The 24,705-nt window shown below is 37.8% G+C and overlaps 1 protein-coding gene across 1 annotated transcript in view; it reads right to left on the bottom strand.

Moving 5' to 3' along the window:
* Nucleotides 1-9,821: 9,821 nt before the first annotated feature.
* Nucleotides 9,822-24,705, bottom strand: part of LOC137258112 (N-acetylglucosamine-1-phosphodiester alpha-N-acetylglucosaminidase-like) — a 29,779-nt gene continuing 14,895 nt past the window's right edge. The window contains exons 3-11 of the mRNA XM_067795674.1: nucleotides 24,370-24,463; nucleotides 18,111-18,244; nucleotides 17,778-17,886; nucleotides 17,079-17,207; nucleotides 14,857-15,056; nucleotides 12,907-13,083; nucleotides 12,350-12,487; nucleotides 11,363-11,432; nucleotides 9,822-10,262 (exon numbers count right to left, since the gene is read on the bottom strand). Of these exons, the coding sequence (XP_067651775.1) occupies nucleotides 10,013-10,262; nucleotides 11,363-11,432; nucleotides 12,350-12,487; nucleotides 12,907-13,083; nucleotides 14,857-15,056; nucleotides 17,079-17,207; nucleotides 17,778-17,886; nucleotides 18,111-18,244; nucleotides 24,370-24,463 (1,301 nt within the window). The 3' untranslated portion in view covers nucleotides 9,822-10,012. The remainder of the gene's footprint in view (nucleotides 10,263-11,362; nucleotides 11,433-12,349; nucleotides 12,488-12,906; nucleotides 13,084-14,856; nucleotides 15,057-17,078; nucleotides 17,208-17,777; nucleotides 17,887-18,110; nucleotides 18,245-24,369; nucleotides 24,464-24,705) is intronic.

Consider the following 24,705-nt stretch of genomic DNA (forward strand, 5'->3'; position numbering starts at 1 on the left):
CTGTCTGTTGGCGGGTGACTTTGAGAATCTGTCAGTGTTGAAAATATCCCGTCCCCGGCGGTCTGATAGACAGGTATTTCGAACACTTCCATAAGGTTCATCTGGCACTGTTCACTACACTAGACCTTCTTCAATAACCTGACTGTTAATATATTTCTTCATCTTCAGTTGTGGTTACTCAAAATAAGGCCTTTGTCTTAAAGAAATCATTCATAAAAAATATCACTTTCATTTCGTTTGCATTTCACTGGCAGGATATTTTGTACTGCATGTAAACAATGTAATATCTCTTAATGGTACTCCTGCGCAATGGAGACGGATTAATGAAATTCTGCCTTTCAGTAAATGATCAACTAAATACTTTTTTCTCTTTTAAAATGGCTTCCGACTATGAGATATGTATGTATTGTTTCAATCACTCTACTCTTCAGAAATAACCTTTAAAGTCCCACCTTCGATCTCCACAGCCAACCTATATGAACGTCCAAGTAGCGAAGAACTGAATGTGCGAAAATTGAGAAATCTTTCTTAAAAGCAAATGCTGCTGTTTCAAACAATATTTTTTTAATAAGCCCCAAATTACTTCTAAATATTTTCAGCTTTTGTTAGCTGTTGTATGCTACAGCCAGAACTACTTGAACCATATCATATCAGCCTGCAAATATTCATTGGGCAGACTGGATAGAGTACTCCTCAACTTTTCATAATACAAAATCAGCTAATATGTCACATAAGGAAGTGAATTAGCACCTTTATTATGAGCAACACAACATTTTGGAGTATATTCTTACTTCTTCATTCATCTGCGGAAGGAGTAAACATTTACTCCAAAATGATGTGTTCCTCATGGTTTTAGTCCATTTGGTTGAAAAGTGGGCCAGTGAATTGCAGTTAAACTTGAAAAAATAACATATAATACTCCATGAAACATTGTTCATAATGAAAACATCAGATCAACTCTGAGTTTTTTTCAGATTTATATTCTATGAGTAAAACATTTGTTTAACAAACAATCATTAAAATTTTACAACAGTTCACTATTTGATATGAAGGAGGAGTGCAAAGACAAGAACAGGCAGGTGGAGGTGAAGCACGTGCACCAGTGACTTTAAAGTTACTGATTCGTTAACTTGTGCTGTGCCATCTCCACCCTTTCTCACACACCTGGCTGTTCCCCTATGCGCATTCCTCCATTGTAACAAATAGTGAACAGTGTGAACTTTTTTTATTTTTAAAACATAAAATCTGCAAAAAAAAATCACAGAGTTGGTCTGATCCATTTATGATCAGTGTTTATTTGTATTTTATGTTTATTAGTTTTTGCAGTTCCGCATAATAACCATAATAAACAAGCTGACATACAAAAACTATCTTCATTACGTGTATCACTTCCAAATCCCATTCCGAGACCTTATATACATTACATATGGTTCAGTGTTTTGTTTAGTTTATTACTAAACGAAAACTCCAATCCTATTTCATGGATGATTAATCATTATCCAAACTATGAGCTTTTCAAAACTCATTTGGCACTCTTCATGATGGTATGTTTTTGAGGATGACAAAAAATTCAATGTGTTTAGAAATAAGCTTTCTGAGGTTCAGAGGATGGGGGATTATGCATCAGAACTTAAGGAATTATGTTTCTTACCCTTCATTAAACCTTTCATATATCCAGTCAACATCTACAGCAAGCAAAGGCATGCTTGGAGCTTTCACTAACAATTACAAACTGGCTTTTCATCAAAGCTAAAAACATTTTCTTCACATAAGCTACAGACTTGTCCTCAACAACCCATGTCTTTTATAAGAGGCGATTGACACATTCAGACGGTCAGGCTGTTTGACATAGCTGATGCACATTGTCACATAAGAGCTGCGCAGATCATTGCTCATGACATCATGACATCAATCACTGCATTGTCTGGTCAAGGTTTGATTATTTATAGGCTGCATCATAAACCTGGAATATTGCAGAGTGACGCCTAAATCAACAAACAATGAAATAATGAGGTGATTTGTCTCACTGATAATGAGGATCATAAACCCGGAATATTGCAGAGTGACGCCTAAATCAACAAACAATGAAATAATGAGGTGACTTGTCTCACTGATAATGATTATGTAATCCAGCACCATAAGATAAACATTTGTTCACGTTTTCATAACATCATAAACTGTAATAAAATCCTAAAATAACAACAATCTACATATCTGTACAAGCTTCAAACAATATAATAGTACATGCCATACAGAATGATATAAATGAATACACAAACATTTGATAATTAGAACGAGGGTTTGGTTTAACCTTTCTGAACAAATAATATGGTGATATTCTTTGAACAGTTATGAGAGTGCTCCAAAATATATACAGCTGTGATATGTTAACAAGCAGAAACAGAGGTCATACTCCAGTGAAATGCTATTATACATAATGCTGACAAATAGTGTATTTTTATCTCACGTCATTGTAAATAAGAGGTAAAATGGGCATTTAAGAAAGTTGTAATGTTTGTTTTTGAAAAGGCCACATGAGCTTAAGCTCAGTCCCTGAGTCCGGTTCTGTAAAGCTATCTCATGCTAAGGTGACTGTAACTCCCATAGTTTAACCTGGACTTACCACGGTCATTGGGCTACAAGTACTTTGTTGAAATGGTAAGACGGGGTGGGGTGTGTAAGGTTAAATAAATATGAAATGTTTCTTGGGCATCAGCTAGTCAGTTGTCTTTGTCCGCTTAACAATTTTTTGTAGCCATGTAAAAATAATAATGTTGACTTTGCCACGTCCCGGTCAAGTCCATTTGTCCACTATAAGAATGAGTGTAAGAACTAGAGTGACTAAATCTACAACTCACTAACACAACTTTTCAAGCTGTATTTCTGAAAATAAATATGCATGTTTTCCTCCCTTGCCTTTTCCATTCTATCAAAAAATTTTTTAAAAGTCTTACCATCCTCGTCACTTTGAGAAGAATGTGCCCGGGTAACATTTAATTTTTTTATGAAGCCTCAGTTACATTATGTTAATCTATAAAACATTGCATTTATGTTGAGTTGTCTGAGTCTGGGAATCATAATGAATATTAATAACACTGCATAAATTGAAATATGATAAAAGCATAATATAATATAGAGTATCATTATATGAATAATTTATTCCAGTATTGACCCTACCACATTCATTGTACCGTATACAATACATTAATGACCATATATCAGTCAACAGTTTACATTTGTGATGAGAAGGATTACAAATTGTGGAGTTTTATGTTAACATGTAAAATGTTGTTGTCCAACAAAACATTGCCACGATAATTATGAAATAAATTATAGTTTTTGGTCCATGTCCAACTGGTTTGACTGCCTTTGTTGGCGGGCGGCATCTCTGATAAAAGGATTGGTATGGATTTCAAGCAACAACTCGGGGTCAAACTTCTAAATTAGACCAGCTAGTAATGCATCCTTTACAGCTGAAGGCAGAGACCATATACTGATAAAGTACTGCTGAGGCCTGTCCCTCAGTATATGGTCTCTGCAGAAGGCAATCAGTGGCTACTTTGGGTGACATGTTGAATTTCTAGTGCCAGTGCCATAGTGAATCTGAATGATATTAAGTGTATTTCATGTTATTTGCTGAAGACATTTTAGAACATATTTGAACTTAATGCGCTCATAAAAATGTCAATGGCTGGTGTGGCCAGATTTGGATAGTGGTCTGCAGTAGTGAGTACTTTCGAGTTATCTGCCTTTGTGAATACATAACAATGGCAGGCTTCATCATGGTTTAAGTATCAGGGTGGAGCAGTTTCTAAAGGTTTGTTTGTACTGATATAAGACAATCTTCAAGGACCTAACTTTGTGTCAAACTTATTTTCATAGTGAAGACTAAACATCTATCTGTAATCACTGTTTGATGTCAGCAGGAATTCAACCTGGGTAGGTGAAGCCTATGAAGGAATTACAGCTTGAGAGAGTTTAAAACATGTCTCTGATATACTCATCCACCCACATACATACACTGCAAGAGCAACACGTATTGGACGGAATACACACACAGGACACTCACCATCGACATATATCTATCCTGACTAAGGAATTTAGCTTGACATTCAAACATTTCATATAATCCAACTTCCAAATCTTGAAAATATTCACAAATTTGCTCAGATTGTCTTTTTACAAGAAACATACACTCACCATGTCCGAAGCCTCTGGTCATTAGATAACTGACAGTGAAGAGAAAGGTAGGGTATCCATAGGAACTCAATAAATTATTCATGTTCTCTGTCATCACCACTTCAATACAGATTACACCTCCCACTGAAGGAAGTCCTCACAAGCAGTGATTAATCTGTGGTCACAAAACACTACCAGAAAGAATTAGCAGCTGGGCTGTTCACATACATCTTGTTGAAGTTGAAAGTAATAGGGCACCTGTATTTATTTATGTTTGTGTTGTGACAACAACCCCGAGAGCATTCATAGCTCGCCTAATATTGGCCAACGATGGGCCAACTATGAATGCTAATTGGGAAAGTTCAGGAGACTGGTCTTTTGTTACAAGAGCATAGAATGAGGGTGCTGTAATGAAAAATAATGATCATGATGAATTGATATGAAACTCCCAATGTTCCTGATGAAGATTTCATACCCTTTTTGAAAAAGACAGGCAAAAGTACATTTTTTACACGGCATCCCTGCAGCCTCCCCTCACTGACACACCTAAAACAGATTTTTCTCAACCCTCACTTGACTCCCTCCCCACTGACAAGTCTACTGCAATAACAAATGACAAGTCCCTAAATCAAATAAATACATTTACTTAAAAAATATATTCACTGCACATGAACATAATTCATTCTACACTCAGTCTTGTCAAAAAATAGACTTTAGATATTGTGGATTATGAAATGAGACTTACATTTTCTAAAAAATAATAGAAATGAAACAGTTTGTCCTCAGGTTTTTATTGTTGTTTGTATGACATGCTGGATGTCCTTCAAAAACATTACATTTTTTACTCCTTTTATATGAATCATTGTCTGTTTTCTATATGGTCCTAAGCATAGTCTAAGCCCCCTTCTGGGCATCTTGCAGCCAGTCCTTTGGCACCTAAAACCCCACACTTACGAAACATTGTACCAGTAATACAAATTCTTGACCTGGTCAACAGTAATATATCCTGTCTGATATACTTGTACTTAGAGACTACAGTGTGAGCTGACCAATTCCCTGACTCTTCTTTGTTGTAAATTATTCACCTAACCATAAATCGACAAACAGACAGATAAACATTTCTGCATAACAAAACATTTCTGCAACATTTGCATACACCAACACATCATTCTTCTCTGTTTTATCATTCATTCATTGATCTATTAACTTCAGTTTTTCACCAAGCACTGGAATATTTCTACTTCTTGTCATGATAATTCAGAAACAGGCACTGTTGAAATGGTGAGGGAACTGTTAAATTCTACATTATCTACAGGACACTTTACAGACTTAACAGCCCATACATATTAATAATATACATACTGACAAATCAGGGACTTGAAACACAGGAAATAAATTCAAATATTGCACCAATGGGTAAGTACCGTTTAAACACTGCTTTAAGCAATATCCCAGTATTCCATGACTGGGAACAGAGTTGTTTATATGACTGACATGGATGGTACAGACATAATATAAATAAAATATGTCCGATATATACATGAAACCCTGTCCCATTTCATAAGTAAACATTGATAATATGCGACCATCACCTGGCAACACATTTAAAGCAAATGACCGATTTCAAAGACACTTTTTAAGTTAAAGGCTTCTTACATGAGTTGCAACACATGGCATAACTTTTTAGGTGATCAAGTACTGATGGTTTAAATTTCTGATGAACATTGCCCATGAATTTCTGATTGAGGAATTGACATGATTAAATAACTTAGAGATAGTTGAAAAAAAATATTATAATCACAGCTGAGTCAAACCAAGTTAGGGAAACAGTAGTAAGTGCAAATGATTGCACACCTCTTTTAGCAACATTCAATCCATTGTGACATAAGAGTGCTATAAACATTATATCCACGTAAGGAATTAAACCTAGGACTACCCTACCTCAATTTTGTACCAGGAAGACAAGATGATAGACTTGATGTACTCCCAGAAATTTGTCAACTGACAGTATGAGGGAACAGATAAAAAATAGTCATTTATACACCAGTGTGCTTTACAAGCAAATCACTGGCCTCACATAACAATAAGAGGTACTTGACACAGTATTTTCTTACATTCTTTAAGTAATTGGTTTATAAGCAAACTGGCTGAGAATTCAGTGTATGCAGTCAAAATGTTCAACATAGCGTCACTAGTAATGAATAAAACAAAACAACAACCAAAACGAAACATATTTAAGAGAACTTTGTTTAGAATAAAGATTTTTATATTAGTCAGTCACTATTTCATATATATATATAGTCGCCTGTGTTTTTGTCACCACCTGCCTTCTATTTCCCTTTTATCAATATGTAGAGAGTTGTACGTGTCGCCCATATTTGGTTACATGCCACATTACAAGACCTGTAACAGTTCCATATATACATGTACAAAAACTGTAATGGTTACTAAGGAGATTTTAATCCTCTGTATCTCCAGGGCTTCCATTTCAGTAGCTTACACAAACCCTAAGATACATTCCTTGATCTCTGATTACCTGCCCTTGAGTTTCCTGTTGTGCACATAAAGGAAAGGGGTAAGGGAGGTAACTCACAGTTCACATATCAGACCTTGCAACGTAGCTTATCAAATTACCATAATCTATTAAAGGGGCACTGATGCGGAGCGAATAATGCTTCTCGCTAACGGTCTAATTACGAAAGCAGACCGCAAATTGGTCAGCGCCCACTCCTTCGACCGTGACGGACAAAGGAACTGGGCTCCTGTCCAGATTAGCAAAATTTCTTCACTTAAACAGTCAGGAGGCCGGATGCCCATCACATGCCATTTGTTTAAAAATATCCATGGTATTCCTTGTCTGATCGTAACCATATATCCCAGCAGTGTAGTTCTTTTCAGATGCTTGGATGGTATACTTACTGATCCAATTTGATCCTATTTCTGTGTTTTTAACCTCGATATTTAATCATGTTACATGAAAATATGATGTCTACAGGCACGTAGCAAGCCATTTGTTTCAGTACGGAAGATTGCAAAGCTGTATATTTAGGTAGTTTTGAGTTTTGGTTGAGCTGTGATAGCAAATAGCATACGTAAATTTTGGTAGCTATGGTAGCTACAATGGTTTATTATTTATGATAATAAAACACACAGTTGATTTATTTGAATTCGTAAACAAAAAAACGATGACCTTGGCTTTGGTAGAGAAATCTGAAAATTGTCTTACGTAAAAAAAACTTATTTCACTTATTTACCAAAGTACACAGCAAATGCCTGTGTGTATTCCTTATGTAACGAAATTCCGTTGGTATCCTCAAAGCAGTTTCGGCCCATAAGTGTTTTCAGGCTGCATGCGACACAGAGATTACATCTTCCTTGCTGTAACTCGCGTTTGATGGTGTAAACCTACACGTGTTATTTGTCATCATTCCCTTGATGGTCAATTCATGAATTTATAACAGGTATAATTAGTAGCAACACCACTTCGGTTACTCAACAAAGGTTCCCATTTGGCATTTCTCCTGTCTGGAGTAAATACTCAACATTATAAATTAAGGTCTGGAATGGCAAATGTATTGTATGTTATGTAATATGTGCATGTAAGTGATGCAAGAGGGTTTATCACCTGAGTTACAAAAACAAACATCGATCAAAGGATTAACCGATAACACACTGATTGATTAATTACTTTTGTTCTTCTAGCGGATTTGTCAAAAGGCAGTGTGTGTAGATGACTACACCCTGTTGTAAAGTGTGAGTGCAAAAACAACATCCTCCCTTCAAAGAATTAACCACCCTTGCGTTGATTGATTGATTGCTCAATATTGGTCAACTAAATTACTTAGAATAGTGGACATCATACAATTAGTTGCCAGGTGTGCTATCTTGGGAGACCAATGAGAGGTTTATCTAGTTTTCACCAACGAAAGACGTGAAACGATGTGTTACTTTTTCGCAAATGAGACAGTTGTAAGACACGCGACACAGAGCAGGATTATTTACCAGCTGCAGATGAATGGAATACGATTTCTTTTACGTGGATATTGATGGATACATTCCTGAACAAGGTAGTAGCCTGACACTGTTGCTATAAAATTAGTCTGTTTTATGTTCATTATTTGCATTTTGTTTTAATTTATTTGTTGTAGTATACAGCAGAATCTGTATGACAGAAAACACACACTAGATCGCGTATGTGTGTGAAATAGGATCCACATTGGCAATCTATACAATGTATAAATGTTGCTGTTATGTTAGAAATTTACTATGAGTATAAGCAAATCGTGCTTTCTTTTATTAATTTTCAGAATCATACAAATATGACAATAAACTAATTAGGGTTATGAGACAAAATATAGAGACGTACATTGGCTTCGTTATTTTTCCGTCCTAATAGTTTTTTACCATTTCTACCACTGGCAGATGATTAACCTTCAAAGTGTTTCATTTGTTTTCATAATACATTTGTAATGAAGTACAATTGACTTCACCTCAGTTTATATGTCTATAATTAAACTATCAATTGCGCTTACGGACTGCGCAGCAGAGGTCACGAACCAGTCACGAATTCTGGGATATCATCCGGGTACTCACGGGAGAAAAACAATAACAAAAGTTTACACCAGTCCACGGAAAATGCTCCGCATCAGTGCCCCTTTAAGAGTGGCTGACTGCAACTTGCAAGAACAATGATATACATAGTTTCAGGTCCTGGTGGAGGCTTATCACAGAGCTCCAGAAAAGGTGCGTATTTGTGTATTTTACTCGGTAAAACTCACATTTACCCAATTAATTACAAATCTGGGAGTACAAAAAACGCACAAGAATCAAACAAAACCGAATAGGTCTATAATACCTTGCGCACTTTACCCAATTAACTAACTTGGCTTTTGTATGATTCGTCGCCCTAACTCTACAACAGCATTAGCAAATGGTTGGCGATGCCTATATAAATTACAAATATACTGTTATAGCCGTGGCCAGTGTCCGGAGTTGACCATAATAGTCACATGACTTCCATATTGAGTATTTGAAAATGACTGAAAACTATTTTGCAATATAACAATTAATAACAACTTTACTCCATTGAGAAGCATTTATATTTATGTATGTAGGAGAGTAAATACCCAATTGCTTGAAAAATTATCTTGAGCTCTGCTTGCCATAATGCTAGCCATGGAGATACAGAGGATGATCTTACTGATGCTCCAAATGGTGACAGTCTGTCAACTGTGAATTCTTTGCAATAACGAATGAAATTTAGTGATTTTAAACCTTTCACTGGATATTTTGTTGATCTTTATAAAACTACTGTTTCTAAATCTGAAGAACTTAACTTCATAAGCACTATCTAAAAACCCATTGAATGTATTCTGAGATAGATAAATTCACATATGTTCAACAAATGGATCTGAGAAATGTTTACTTTTTGTTTCCAAGTTCTTCAATAATGAATCTACCAAATCTGCTATCTGTAGATAAAAACAATTCTGGACTGGTGAACACAGTTCCACTCCATACATAAACTCTTGGAATGCTGGTATTTTCACCTGGGCACTAAGGTGATCATAAGTCACTAAGGTAACCTTAGTGCAATGTTAAAGAATGGGTGTGGTTAACCTCAATAAAGGTTGCTTCATGAAAGTAGCCCCTGATCATGATAGTCAAGCACATATACCAATGGTCAGTGGCAATGTCAATCATGTTCATCACATCATGCTAATGACATGATTTTAAAGACATCACAATATGCCTGAAAAACCCACTTCATTCATCTCATTCATCTTGAACTTTCACAAAACCATGAACACAAACACACTTATCTCACTCATTATCAACCGTTTCCTTTCCGAGGTGGAGTTTGAAACAAAGTGGTCAGTTCACCCGTCCCCTCGCCATCAGAACTGGAATAGTCATCTGTGGAGCCATGGAAGACAAACTTGCGTATCGTCTTTTTCACTGCCTCATCTGTATCACTGGCTTGTCGTCGCCGCACACTGAGGTAGATGGAGAGGAGGGTGATGTTGATGATGATACTAACAGCTGCAATGATGCCAAGGGTCACAGAGCTTGACACACACAATCTGAAATTTAATAAGCCCCATGTTCATACAAGCACAGGACAGATTGTTTGTTACACAATTGTGACTGTTATTTGTAATTTACCAAAGTAGCCAAAATATATTTATCACATTCAGTACAAGGATTTCATGACAGATTTTATTCCACAAACTTGCCATAGTTATTTGCAATATAAAAATTGTATGTTTACTCTCGTAACAGCCAAGAATTACCTCCAAAAAGTAAACATTTCAACATTATGTAATTGTACCAGAATATGAATTTTACTACAGCAGGTGTGTGGTTGAGTTTAGTTTTGCGCTACACTCAGCAATATTCCAGCTATGTTTCGGCAGTCTGTTAATAATCAAGTCTGGACCAGACAATCCAGTGAGCAACAGCATGAGCAGTGCAGTTTGGAACCGATGACATGTGTCAACCAAGTCGGCGACCCTGACAACCCAATCCCATTAGCCACCTCTTCTGACAAGCATAGTTGCCTTTTATATCAAGTGTGGGTTGCTGAAGGCCTACTCTAGCCTAGACCTTCACGAGTCACTATAGCAGGTGCATAATTTTCTTCATTGATAATAGTGTCATTTCAAGGAAAGAAATCAGTCAGAACCAAATGTGCCAGAACAGATACTGCGATTTCAACCAAAAAAGATTAGCAAACTAGTGACTTGATCTTATGTAACTGACTGCAACATTCATTTCATTACAGTTTTCACTCAGCAAACATGATAGGAATTTCTGCTACTTGGGTCACCATAGGTATTCAACTTCTAGCCATTATGAATGTGCCAAGACTCCTTGCTGGCTTCTTTTTTAACGAATTTCCATCTCAACAATATTCCAGTTTAGATGGGTGCCAAGTTCCAAATAGCAGTCTAGCTTCAAATCAATGCAAATACTATCAGCTTAGAACTTCCTGGGCCAGTGTCCAAACCAATACGTTATTCAGTTATGTGATGGGTATAAAGAACCAATCAACCAATACACTGGGCATGACCACTTGACCTAACTGACCAGTGCTAATCTATTTCAGTGAAATGTCACCTCTTGTGACCAGTAAGATTTGCCATTGACCTTATTCAACCAGGTATCCCCAGGTGTGCATTACCTGTACTGATCAGACTGGTCCACTACCAGGTGCTGGGACTTGATCATCTCCTGGGCTATACAGGTACCAGCTGCAGAGACATCAGCAAACAAACCCAAAGTTAGGTGATGGTAAATGGTGAGGTGAAAGTGAAATGGTTACAGATATGGTCTGTTTCTTTGTTGTGTAACACAGAACTAAGCAATATTCCAGCTATATGGCAGAGGCAAATACACAGAGTCTGGACCAGACAATCCTGTGATCAACAGCATGAGCATTGATTGATGCAATTGGGATATGATAACATGCATGAACCCACTCAACGAGCCTGACCACTCAATCCATAATCCCTCTTACAACAAGCACAGGTTGCCAATGGCCAATTCTAACCCAGGTCTTTCAGTTCAAATTATGCATAAAATTCCAAGAATGTTTTCACACTCACAGCCATGATACTTTCAACTAGCAAACAGCTTATAATGGTGAGTGAAGGGAGTGAGTTCAGTTTTACTACACACTAGACAGCAATATTCCAGCTATATGGCAACAGTCTGTAAATAATCAAGTCTGGACCAGACAGTTCAGTGATCAACAGCATGAGCACTGATCTACACAAGTGGGATACAATCACCTGTCACTGAGTCTGGCTCAAGTCACTGAGCCTGACCATAGTGAAGGGTGAAGTGAGGTGAAATTGTGAGATGATGAAAAACAGCAAGGTGAACAGGAGGTTGAGGTGAGGTACAAGGTACAAGGTACATGGCAAGGTGAGGAAAAAGAGATGAAAAAAAAATATTATGTCAGAAATTTATTCTTTAACAAACGTCTGTTCTCAACACTCATGACAAGATGACAAATGATAAAACATTGGAATTAATCAACCAATATAAGGACTGTCATGAATCAATTATTGGGTGGGAGGGGCTTGGTGATGTAAAAAGACAAGACTAGAGGGAGATCTGGTCCCCATCAGCTCATCATTATCATTAAGAAAAAAGACATGATCACCTTGTTGGTAGTTGTGGAAAATCTGTGAGGTTTGCTTCCCTGTAGAGTTGCAGGATCCTGTGATGTGGTCACAGAAGCAGGAGGTGTCACAGTTGCACACACTAGCACATCTTGGACCATAAAAGCCATATGGACATGCTGTAATGTATCAAGAACAGGTCACAGCTGCAAAGCTGTCACCACTGTTTTGTAAAGAATCACATAGTGTCAGTGCTCTATACTGACAATGTCATTTTCAACACATTCCTGTCAACATATTTCACAGCTGACAGTAAACTTTTCTACCAGTAACCTTTTCTACCAGTAACCTTCTGAACAATAACTAGGCAACACCCATTTACTGGGTCACACTAATCTGTCATACAGACCCTCAAACAAATAGGTCCAACAAACCTCATCAAAGTCCAAAGTTTCTGCCCTCCTTTTCATAAAATTTTATTTCTATTTATTATGAAGTGTTTTTTTTCTGTAAAACATAACCTGTCTAACTGACAGAGCTCACCAAAGAATCCTGGTGAACAATAACAGCACTAGGTGACTGGGTCACACCGACCTACCTGACTGACAGAGCTCCCCAGTGAATCCTGGTGAACAATCACAGCGCCCGGTGACTGGGTCACACAATCCTCCATTCTGACAGCAGCACTGCATGGAACAGTTGAAGCCATATCTCCCTGCTGGACAGGACAGTGAGCAGTTGGTGCTGTACCAGCCCTTGTCACATACACAGCCACCTGCAACACAACAAATACGGCAAGAGACAAACATTACATATTCTGAAAAACGAAACAAACGCATCTCTGACTTTTTCTCAAGTTTCTAAATAGAAAACATAAATATGAACACTTACTACAGTTTCAACCTACTCCTGACATTCTGAAGAAAAAGTCTGCAAGACACATTATCCATAATCTCGAGTTAAACTGTCATACATGTGAAGGCACAAAGCTTGAAGATCTGATATCATGTTAAAATTGCGCTATCAAATAATGAACTGTATTTTGTACCTAGATGACAGTTTTGGAGTTGGGGTTGGAACATGGCAGAAAAATTACACTTTCAAATGATAATAACATAAATGATACATGTATTTTAAAGGTTGAAAAGGTTATGATGAAATGTTGCTTAAAATGGACGGGATGGGGAAGAGGGGTGGATTGTGGGATGGAGAGTAATCAGCAGATTATGGATGAAGTCCTGGCACCAATGTAAAACTGCAGTATTCGTACTTCCTATGTTAAAACATAGACCGTACGAATCCTACAAGAAAAGTTACAAGATCTTAGGCTTATGAGAGCTTTGTGAAACGGGGCCAAGTCCCTTGACACACAATCTGAATACACAAATAAACATAACCATGAGGATAGTACATCCATGTGACTGTAGCTAATACTATCATTACAACATCTGTGACAGAAGCATACACAGCATGACACATGGTATGTCTTTTAAAAGCCCACTCAGCAATATTCCAGCTATATGACGACCGTTAGTATTCACTGTGAACTCTGAGGCCATCAAACCAGTGAATTACACCCTGAGCAGTCACTAATGTCCTGATTTACAATAAAACATGGCAAGCAATTAACAAGGTAATTTATCCAGATCAGCTGATTAATTTAGTCTAATGTGACCAGCAGTGTTTTCATAGTGCAAAATCACCATGGGTTGAATTGAAGGGGAAGCCTGTCGGGACGTGGGTGGAGATGACATGAAACTCTAGCGCTTACTTCAAAACATGACAAGTATTCATACATCATGAACTCGACAAACATGATGAAAACCCCAAAGATTTCCAGAACTGAAATCCCATTTTCAACTCTCTGACTGATCATTTGCAGGACACAATCCCACTGGTTTTACGAGATATCATGGTCTTCACTCTGCTGACAAACAAGGATAAGTTGGACTGACACAGAGAACATGTTTACGGAAGTAGCTGTTGCATGGTAATGAGCAAACCCATTTGGTTTGTGAAAGGAAGAGCAGATGCAGACTTGTGCATGTGCAGTACATGACAGTGAAACTGATTCCACTTGAAGCTGCACACATCTTGCTTATAAAACAGGCCACATGCTTCACCCATTGCACTCTACGTGAATGGAGGCAGCATGGGACCCCTTTGCTCACAATTGCTAGTGCCAGTGAGCGGCACTCATACATGCTAATACAGGTCAATTGTCAGGTCGGTGGTCAACTTAACCTTGTTTGCCAGTAGCACATGGAAGTTAAGTATCCTGAATGTGATGAACACTGATAAAATTAGGTCAGAGAGTCTTGTTATAAGATTTTCTTGTCAGCACCCCAAAGTCCAATTTCAGATCAGTTTTAAAAAAAAAAGATACAAACAAAGGCTTTCAAAATAACCAAAGCTTCCATCAAACAAATTAAGAAGTAAACGTTTTAGTACCGTTTTTGCAAAATTTAGGCAGAGTAATGAAAGAGAATTTATATAGCATCTGGCACTATTTATGCATTGAGCCAATGACAATCCATGACAACCGCACCTGATGTGCACGTTCCATGTCCATTACAGTCCCCTGGACACTGCAGCTGGTCACATGCTGGTCCTGACCAATGACCTGTGCAGTTACAAACGCCCAGCTCACAGCTGCCATGCCCTGAACAGTCTTCAGGGTCACACTCTGGCTCATGTACACACAGGATGGTGCTCACTCGGCGCTCACAGTTGAACATCTTGTCAGGGCTGTAGGAACAGGAACAGAGCTTTAGCATTTCATCAGTTCATCTATTTCAGAGTGAGGCAGTGAGTGAGTGGGTTAGAGAGTGAGGGAGTGAGGCAGCAAGTGAATAAGTGAACCAGAGAGTGATGTAGTGAATGAATGAGTGAATGAGAGAATGAATGAGGCAGAGCATTACTAACAGAATGAGTGCGTGAGGCAGACAGTGAGTGGGGTAGTAACAGAGTAAGTGATGCAGAAAGCGAGTGACACAGAGAGTGAAAGTGGCAGAGAGTGAATGGTGCAGCAAGAGAGTGAGTGATGAAGAAAATGAGTGAGGCAGAAAATGTGTAATGCAGAGACTGAGTGGGGTAGCAAGAGTGAGTGATGCAGAAAGTGACTGATGCAGAGTGTGAGGCAGTGAACGATTGAGTGAAGCAGAAAGTGAGTGAGGCAGTGAACGAGTGAGTGAAGCATAGTGAGTTATGCAGAAAGTGAGTGATGCAGAAAGTGAGGCAGAGAGTGTGCAAAGCAGAGAGTGAGTGGGGTAGCAAGAGTGAGTGATGCAGAAAGTGATTGATGCAGAGTGTGTGAGGCAGTGAACGAGTGAGTGAAGCATAGAGTGAGTTATGCAGAAATTGAGTGATGCAGAAAGTGATGCAGTAAACGAATGAGTGGGGCAGTGAGAGAGTGAGTGAAGCAGAATGAGTGAGGAAGCGAGTGACAATATGAGGTAGTGAAGTATCAAACAAGAGAATAACCAAAATTAGATTCACTGACATCACAGAGGCAACCAAGCGACTGAGTGTCCCTGAAAACCCAGTGATACAGTGCATGACAGAATAACAGACTGAGAGAACGACAACCAAACTCACAGTGAGTTCGTAAGCCAGCAATGCTGACCAACACTACAGTGAGTAAGTAAAGCCACTCTCACAAGAACCTGATGACTATCATACATCGTTGAACATGTTCTACTTGCTACCGCTCACATTTAATCATGGAGGTTGTTAGTGAGTGAGTGAGTGAGTGAGTGAGTGAGTGAGTGAGTGAGTGAGTGAGTGAGTGAGTGAGTAACACAACCAAAATTACACCCATACCATGGTGACTTGTTAATAACTCTGGTTTGAAAAAAAAACAGAATGACAACATAAGTGAGTGAGTGTTTGAGTTTACGCCACACTCAGCAATATTCCAGCTCTATGGTGGCTGTCTGTAAATAATCAAGGCTGGACCAGACAATCCAGTGATCAGCAGCATGAACATTGATCTGTGCAACTGGGAACCAATGACATGTGTCAACCAAGTCAGTGAGCCTGACCACAAAATCCTGTTAGTTACCTCTTACAAGCATGAGTTACCAAAGGGCAATATTCTAACATGGACATTCCTGGGTAGAATGACAACATAACAATGATGCATGAATGCAGGATAATACAACAAATTGAAATCACCCATTTCTCAATGTTGGTATTGTTGACACATCATTACGATCCAAACTTTGTGGTGTTATGTTGTACACAGAGGATACTAAAAGACCTTCCGTGCAATACCATTTCATTAAACGAATTAATGACTTGGTATCAAACAAGCGAAAGTGAGTTTGATGCTAAATCCCTAATGAGTTTAATGAAAATGGTATTTCACGGAAGCAAGTTTAGTATTCTGTTTATTACTCGCCAAAATATGCCTTAAGGGTGAGGACTCTCAGCTTTCCGCGAGTCAAACAAGGTTCAGTAAAATTGATACAGCGACATTAGCGACATCATGCATCAAGCGGTATTACACTAGTGTAATATTGCCATAAAAATATTACACTGCAGTATCTTCAATGGGCAAGTAATAATCAGCAATATTTCAGCTTTAAGAAAGCATTTTGCAAATGACCAAGTATACAAACATTAAATAATGAACATTCTCTCCAACATTCAAATCAGCACTTAGGCCATGAATACAAAGATAGTAATATTCTAGCTTTCCAGGTATGGTACTAAAATGTTTTAAAATGTACTACATTCAATGTGGTAAGTTGATGGGGATGGTCTTACCATAAATCCGAGGGGTGACTGACAAGAGTACCATTGATGACAGTCGTGGCTGAACCCCCACCATCCAGGTTAATGGCATTGACAAAGCCAAGGTCAAGCAAGATGGAGGCAAACTCTCGGAGGTCAACTCTGAAATTTTGAGAAAAAGAAACCATCAAAGTTTAAGTTTTAATTCTTAAATACTTAGTGTCAAGTGACACTCAACAATAATCCAGCTATATGGCGGTCTGTAAATTACCGAGTCTGGATAAGAAAATCTAGTGATCAACAGCATGAGCATTGATTTACACAAGTGGGATGCCACAACATTCAGTATAAGGTTGGTATAAAAATATAATAAATGATAAATTGGTTGCAATGCAGTACAAAATGATGAAATGACTGATAAATTGGTTGAAATGCAGTACACAATGATATAATGACTGATAAACTGGTTGAGATGCAGAGCAGTATACTTTCAGGTATAAAGACATTTCAGAATCGAAAAGTATAATCGATTAGACTGTACCATAAACATAACCAACATGAACAAAGTCCTCATAGATTAACTCTTTGAACATGGATGCAGGCTTTTCATTTTTCAACAGCTTACATCAGAGGGACAAACAATACCGCATGTTTCAATGGTTTATGAAATTGAGAAAACATCAAGTGGGGATTTTTCAGTGAAAATGTCGGAAGTTACTTGACTGTATTTACCCCAGGCTTCCAGTCTTCCCATCAACCTGGGCAATGAGGATGCGGCCATCTTTGTCATGTCCAACTGCAACTCGAGCTGACTTGACCGTAGCAAACTCTCTCAGAGTTCCTGAAATCAGGATGGTATTTACATCCATGAAATGGCTGCTGATGTGTCCACAGTGAATGTTTACAAATGCTAAAATTGAAAATCTTGTTATTAGTATTTTTTGATTACTTCACATTTGTGACATTTGACAAAAATATCATCCCTGAATCTACTACAACCAAATGTTTTGTAGTTTTAAAAACTTCTGAAGTCGCTGAACTATATACATGTATGTTTATATATACCAGTTTCCTCTGTGTCAGAACACTCTATCTTGACACTCTCGTCCACATAGATTTCCCCCTCTCTCAGGATCCACAACACACCCCCCACCAGCTGGGTAAAGTGCTGAGTCAGCAGGTCCAGCTCAGAGAGGTACCTGCACATGGACAAACAGATTTTCTGTGTGTGAAAATGTGGATCATTTTCCTACCCTTTATTACTCTGACAGTCATTTGTAAGGCTGTAGCGATGCATCAAACTATGGATGAACTGCAATTGTTGAGTCTCTGATTGCAATTCCATGATGGTAGAAACCCAAAAATCCCTATTGAGGCATCGATAGTATGTGCAGGTATCACTAGTTTCAGTTACCTCATAAACAAACTTTATCTGGGTTTCAAATTTAATATCAGTAATAAAAAGACACTAAAACCACTTCAGCTTATTTTATTTCATAAATTATATATTCATTTGTGAAATGACTTCAGATGAGACATTCAAGGAGAAAAATACTACAGCAATAGTACTGCAATTGTTGCTCGCAATAGACTTTCACTATTGAAATAGAATTCAAACCGAAATATCGCAGTACATTCTTGAACAGCCAGTCTTTAAAGGATAAACTTATCAAGTCTCATAAATCTCCAGTGATGTTACGCTATCGTCCCACCTCTACAGGCAGTTTCGCAGGCAGTCACAATTTCCCGTATACAATTTCCTGTATTTTCGACAGAACTGCCTGTATCCCAGGGATTTCTTGAGGAATAGCCCTTGACTTTGAATTATTACTTGTTTTGAAGGTTGATATAAATTTGTTTTGGCATCACTGAATGTGTTTGTAAAATATCATATTATGGAAAACGTCCAATACACAGTGATGATACCTAGTTTCAAACCTACAACCCTTTGCTTACTAGCTTGGCAGTTTTATCCACTACGCTATGAAGGATCCCTGTGAAGAAAGAGATTGTTTGCAATCATGCAGGCAGTGCAAGTGTACACCTCTCTGTATTATGATTATGTAATATTATATGATTAAATATGAGGCACTAATCCAGATACCGAAATCTGGTAAAATGTGGTACTGCATTCCTGGAATCATCAAGTATACAACTCATTCTATCTGTAGGCACTGAAGGGCTCTACATCCATCTTATGTATTGTGTACCCTAACATACACTGTTAATCATGAAATTTTTGTGTCACGATATTTTTGCAAGTGGTGACCAACAGACATTTTTGTGTCCTGATGTTTTTGCAACTTGCCTAATTCTCAAAACTTTGATTCAAAACTTAATTGCCACTGAAAGTTCTACCAAAACTAAATCCAATCACATATTAAAGGTTGTCACTAATCTTGAACTCACTGTGCCTCAGTAGAATACACCTGCATATATTCAATCAGTGATGTTTTCCTAAGAACAACACATGCTGCATAGGCCAGTTACACTCAAAACAGTTCAAAGGGATTATGTTCGGATTATTACTGATTTCCGGATAAGTGTCACTAAACCTATCCATGCTCGTTTGATGGTGTCGGTCTATCAAACAGTCTATAAAGACAAAGAATGTGTCTTTTGTGGTAGGAACCTCTCTGGACTATCAAACGTACTGACTAACTTTTGTTCATGTATCCCTTGTTTGACATGTGACATGCAAGTTCTTGTAATGCTAGTAATTATGTCTTCCCCGAAGTTGTTGTCACTGCTTTATAGATACATTGTCTAGATCTGTTGTTGATTACATGAACTGGTGAACCATAAAGAGATTATGAGACGCAATGTTTCTTTGTTTACCGTGTTTGACTAGCAAATTGTGTCATGATACTTTTGCAAGTTCAAGTCATTCAGTTTTTGCAAAAACATCATGCTCACAAAAGTTTTGTGATTTACAGTATTCCTTTGAAGAACAGAAGCACATTTCAAGTCAACTGCCCAGTGTGAAGGCACATAGTTGACACTTCTCCCATCAGCCCCTATTATAAGTGTCCATGAAATGCCCTGCATTTTCACAACATATTATACTATTCCTGGTCAAAAGTTAGACAAACAATTCCACAGCAGAACATAAAATGTACACTACCACATGTCATTGTGGTTGAAGTTAAAATTTTAGGAGATAGGTGAGTATTTCCTCAAATTTCTACTAAGTAATTTTTTAATTTTTAGACTTCTGATCCTGTTTCTGGTGTTTGTCCACTAGATACTTGACAGCAGATATTTTATTTATGACATACGAAAGCAGGAACAGATAGATTTAATGCAACCTGTTTCATGGACGACACAAATATATGACTTGGCACGTGCTATATGCTGTAAAACTATGGCTTGCTTGTGTCGTTGTCAGATTGGGTGAACATCTCATCAATGTGCTAATGTACATTAGAATGAAATACGTTTATTAGCTTATCAAACATTGGCAGACAGTATGACATATTTTCGTATCTTGTCACAATCAGACACACAATATTTAGCTACAAGGGAAGAGACAGTTGGTACCATAGATACTAAGGCTCTTCTTACAATACACTCACATATTCGGTGAATTGAACTGAAACCCTTCATGAATACGATTCATTATTTGTGGTCACCAGAACTGAATATGAATGAATATTTACAATTTTTCATCTGAGCATGTTTTACCTGAGCCCTTATTTAAGTGAGATATGCAAGAATAGAATATGTACTAGCATTGCAGTAGTGCAAGTCATGTTAGTTTGTTATGGCTGCTTATGATTTTGAGGACTAGTACTATTAGTGTATAACATACCAAATTTGAGTGTCATTTCACATCACTAGTTAGTACTACAGCAAATTAACAGTCAACATGGGGGTTCCATGTTGTGCACCAGTCACTTACCTACAATACTGTATTCATGAATAATTGTTTGTATTCATTACCCAATATTCATGCTACATATCATATTCGCCACATAGTGTATTCGTTGTAGCCATCACAGATACCAAACTTCATATTTCCTCGTTCTTTGATGCATATTGTATAGAGAGAATCCTGTCTAGTTCCAAATATTAATTACCGTAGTTACATAAAAAATTTATGAAGAGATACACTCTTAGTTCATCACTTGCATCATATGGGGAAATTCATGTCTAGTGAGTTGGAGATGACCAGGCACACTGGTGGACACTGGTGTGTGGTTTTCTGCTATACTTTAATTTGTCTGAAAAATAAGTAACGTTTTTGAGAGGCATTGAGAAGTTGGGTCAGTAAGGAAGAATGATAATATGTGGATGGACAACTTCTTTATTGCTATGAGTATGAGATCGACATTTCGGTGTAGGTTCTAACAACGTTATCAAGCAAGTGATGAACAGCATATCGATAAAGGAGCATATATACATGTTGAAGGAGATGTTTGTGTATGATATTAGGAAATGGCAAGCCAGATACTATGACAACTCATGGGCTTTGATAAAAGTGTAACAACTGAAGCCTGCACATACACAGGGGGGTGTCTCATAGCAATAAAGATGTTGTTCATTCATATATTGTCATCCTTACAACCTGCAACCCATTCCTGTTAAGCTGTCTCCTATATATACAATTCAGTGTTCAAAAATAGCATCAGATCCCCGAACAACAGCAAATTTGCCAACAGTGTGATGGAAATCTACAACCTGCCGGTCGGAGTTGTTACATGTGTCATGTCAAGCTTGTTTGATGTTTATTAATTTTACATTTCACGGCCAATTATAAGAAACCTTAAATCTGAACTGTTTTCAATTTTTGTTCTATGATCCTGTGAAATTTCAGTGGGTCAGACAGACATCTGACTCTGACCAAAACTTATCTCTGCTGTAGCAGATCATACAGCCAGACATCATAAATAATGACTAACCACCTGTTTAGAACTACAAACATGGCATTTTCAATACTTCTCAGCAGAGATCATATAATAGATCATATGGTGTCAGTCAATCCTATGTGGAAATCTAAGAATTACTGTAGTCATTGCTCACATTGATCGCAGCACACGATTGTGGGTGAGCAGTTTGATGCATCAATATACCTTGTACAGTAATTTGTTTCTTGATGTTTCATATCATATCATCCCTGCATCTGTCACATCAGTTTCGGAGGATGACATTTCCGTGATGATCTACATCAAATGTCTGCCATGATAACTAAATCTAAAACTAATCCTGAATATTGTGAGCAAAATTCAGACATTCAGTACCTGGGATAAAATGCAGTGAAAAACAACATCCTGTAAATGAAACCATCTAGCACTTCAGATGTGATATATTTGGATTAAAGCAGGGCTTCAGATAAGGGCCACATCAGGGTACATACAAATAAATGTATGCAAGATACGATAGGGAAACAGCAGATAAGCACCCTAGGAATGGTGTATGGTCTTAGAATCGTTTACAGATGTACAGTCTTGCTAATCCGACAATCGGCTTTATCCAATGCTGTTGTTGTAAACAAACTGAATGAACATAACTTAGTCTCATTTATTTAGTCCAACATTCTTGTTAATTTGACAATTTGCTCTGCAACAGACAATGTCTGATTACCAAGACTTGACTGTATTTATATAAAACGTATCTGATTTCAAGCAGTGTCCCACATTTGAATTTTTATGATAGCTACAGAGTAAGGTTTCCCTTGTTACGTTTTTGGAATTGTACCACAGTGAATCATCTCAGTTAAATTTGATTCGTCAAAATTGTGCACATGTATGTAAACATGGAAACAAATTACAATACCCTTTCTTAAACAAGACTGCCTTGACTTGTAAACGGGGAAGAAATCATATAGCTGTATGAACAATGTATGAAGTACAACTAGTATCACTCAGTTGCTATATTGTGGTCAAACTCCATTAAATCCTATTCATTACTCCATGTTCTTAAATGTTCTTAGTGCTCCTATGTTGAAAAAATAAGGAATACATTTGGAGCACTGATTAAAGTATGGGAATAATGACCCTAAGATGGCACTAAGATGGCTTTGTGATGTGGGACACAGGTTAACATGGAGGTAAAATAAAGGTTGATGGTTGGTTGAAGGTCCTTGTTATTGCCCTGGCTGGTTGTGGGCACTAAGTGTACAGTGCAATCACTCATTAGCTCAGGGGGCAAAATAGTGCATTTGAGTTGAGAACTCATGTTACAAAAACATTTTAATATATTTAAAAAAGAAAAAGAAAAATTACTAAAAATAGACATGAACCAATGAATGGTTGGTTGGTTGTCTAATGCCACACCCTGAAATATTCAAGCTATATGGAAGCAGTCTGTAAATAATCGAGTCCAGACCAAACACACCAGTGATCAACAGCATGAAAATCAACGTACACCATCCTGATACAATGACATATGTCAACCAAGTCAGCAAGTATGAACACCTGATTCCATTAGTCACCTCTCAGAACAAACAAGGGTTGCTGAAGACCAATTCTAACCAGGATCTTCATGGGTTCTTTGTGAATCATCCTCGTTATTTCCATGATATACATTCTGATAAGTCTCCACTACACCCTGGATGCATCTGTGACTCGGTCTGACAGTCTTGACAAAGTTGGCGGTCGCAGCTGCGAAGGTTTGTTTGCAGTGACTCAGATTTTGGGAAATTCATACAGACAAATTGACAGGTCCGAACCTTGTATAAGTTCTCTGAAACTTTAAAACAATATATGCAAGAACTTCTACAAACTCTTACAGAGAACTTATGCATGAATGATGAACTTATTACCTCTCTTGGCTGGCTTATTATCCAATCAGGTGCCTGCACTGGGGAGTTCAGCACACCAATCACAGCTCACTTTCCCATCTTAAATTAACTAACTGATTAAACTTGGCAACACTAACCATGCATAAGTTCTCTGAAAGAGGTAATAGAAGTTCTTGCATATATTGTTTTAAAAAGTTTCAGACATGTGAATTTGTTTGTATGATTTTCCTCAAATCTGAGTCACACTGAGAACAAACCTTAGCAGCTGCGACTGCTACCTTTGTCGAGACTGTCCAGCTGTCAGGCCGAGCTGTAGACACATCCAGGGTACAGTGGAGACTTATTGGAACATATACCCTTGAGATACCAAGGATGTACGTGAATGAGCGAGCATGTTCTACAGTTTATAGCAACATTCTAGCAACATCACAGACTGACCAGAAATGGGCTTCAAACACCTATGTACATGTATGTGCAATACAATATCACAGCAAAAATTGACAAAATGGTCCAGTAGAACACTATGAAGAATATTCCATACTAGTGACCATGAGGATTCTTTGCATTTGAAGCGCAACTTACCCAACATAGATGTATCCGTCTGCAGTGACACCAAAGTGAGCATTCTGCACCCCATCAGAGTCTCCAACCAGTTGTCCATCACTGTAGATGTTGCCTGTAAACACAGCAGATGTGAGTTTCCGTCCCGAAAAGGATTCTTTTTCTACCATGGTTACGCCATGCAGGGTTCAAAAGTAACATGCACCTTTGGAACTCTGTTATATATGAGATCGCTTAAATGTTTCCATGGTTACATCATGCAGAGTTCAAAACTAACATGTGTCCTGTGCCTTTAAAATGTGCCGTTAAAATCCTGTTATGTTTGAGATCCCCAAAATGTTTCAGTTCTAACTTTAG

The sequence above is a fragment of the Haliotis asinina genome, chromosome 12, assembly GCF_037392515.1.
Source record: "Haliotis asinina isolate JCU_RB_2024 chromosome 12, JCU_Hal_asi_v2, whole genome shotgun sequence".
Taxonomy (NCBI): domain Eukaryota; kingdom Metazoa; phylum Mollusca; class Gastropoda; order Lepetellida; family Haliotidae; genus Haliotis; species Haliotis asinina.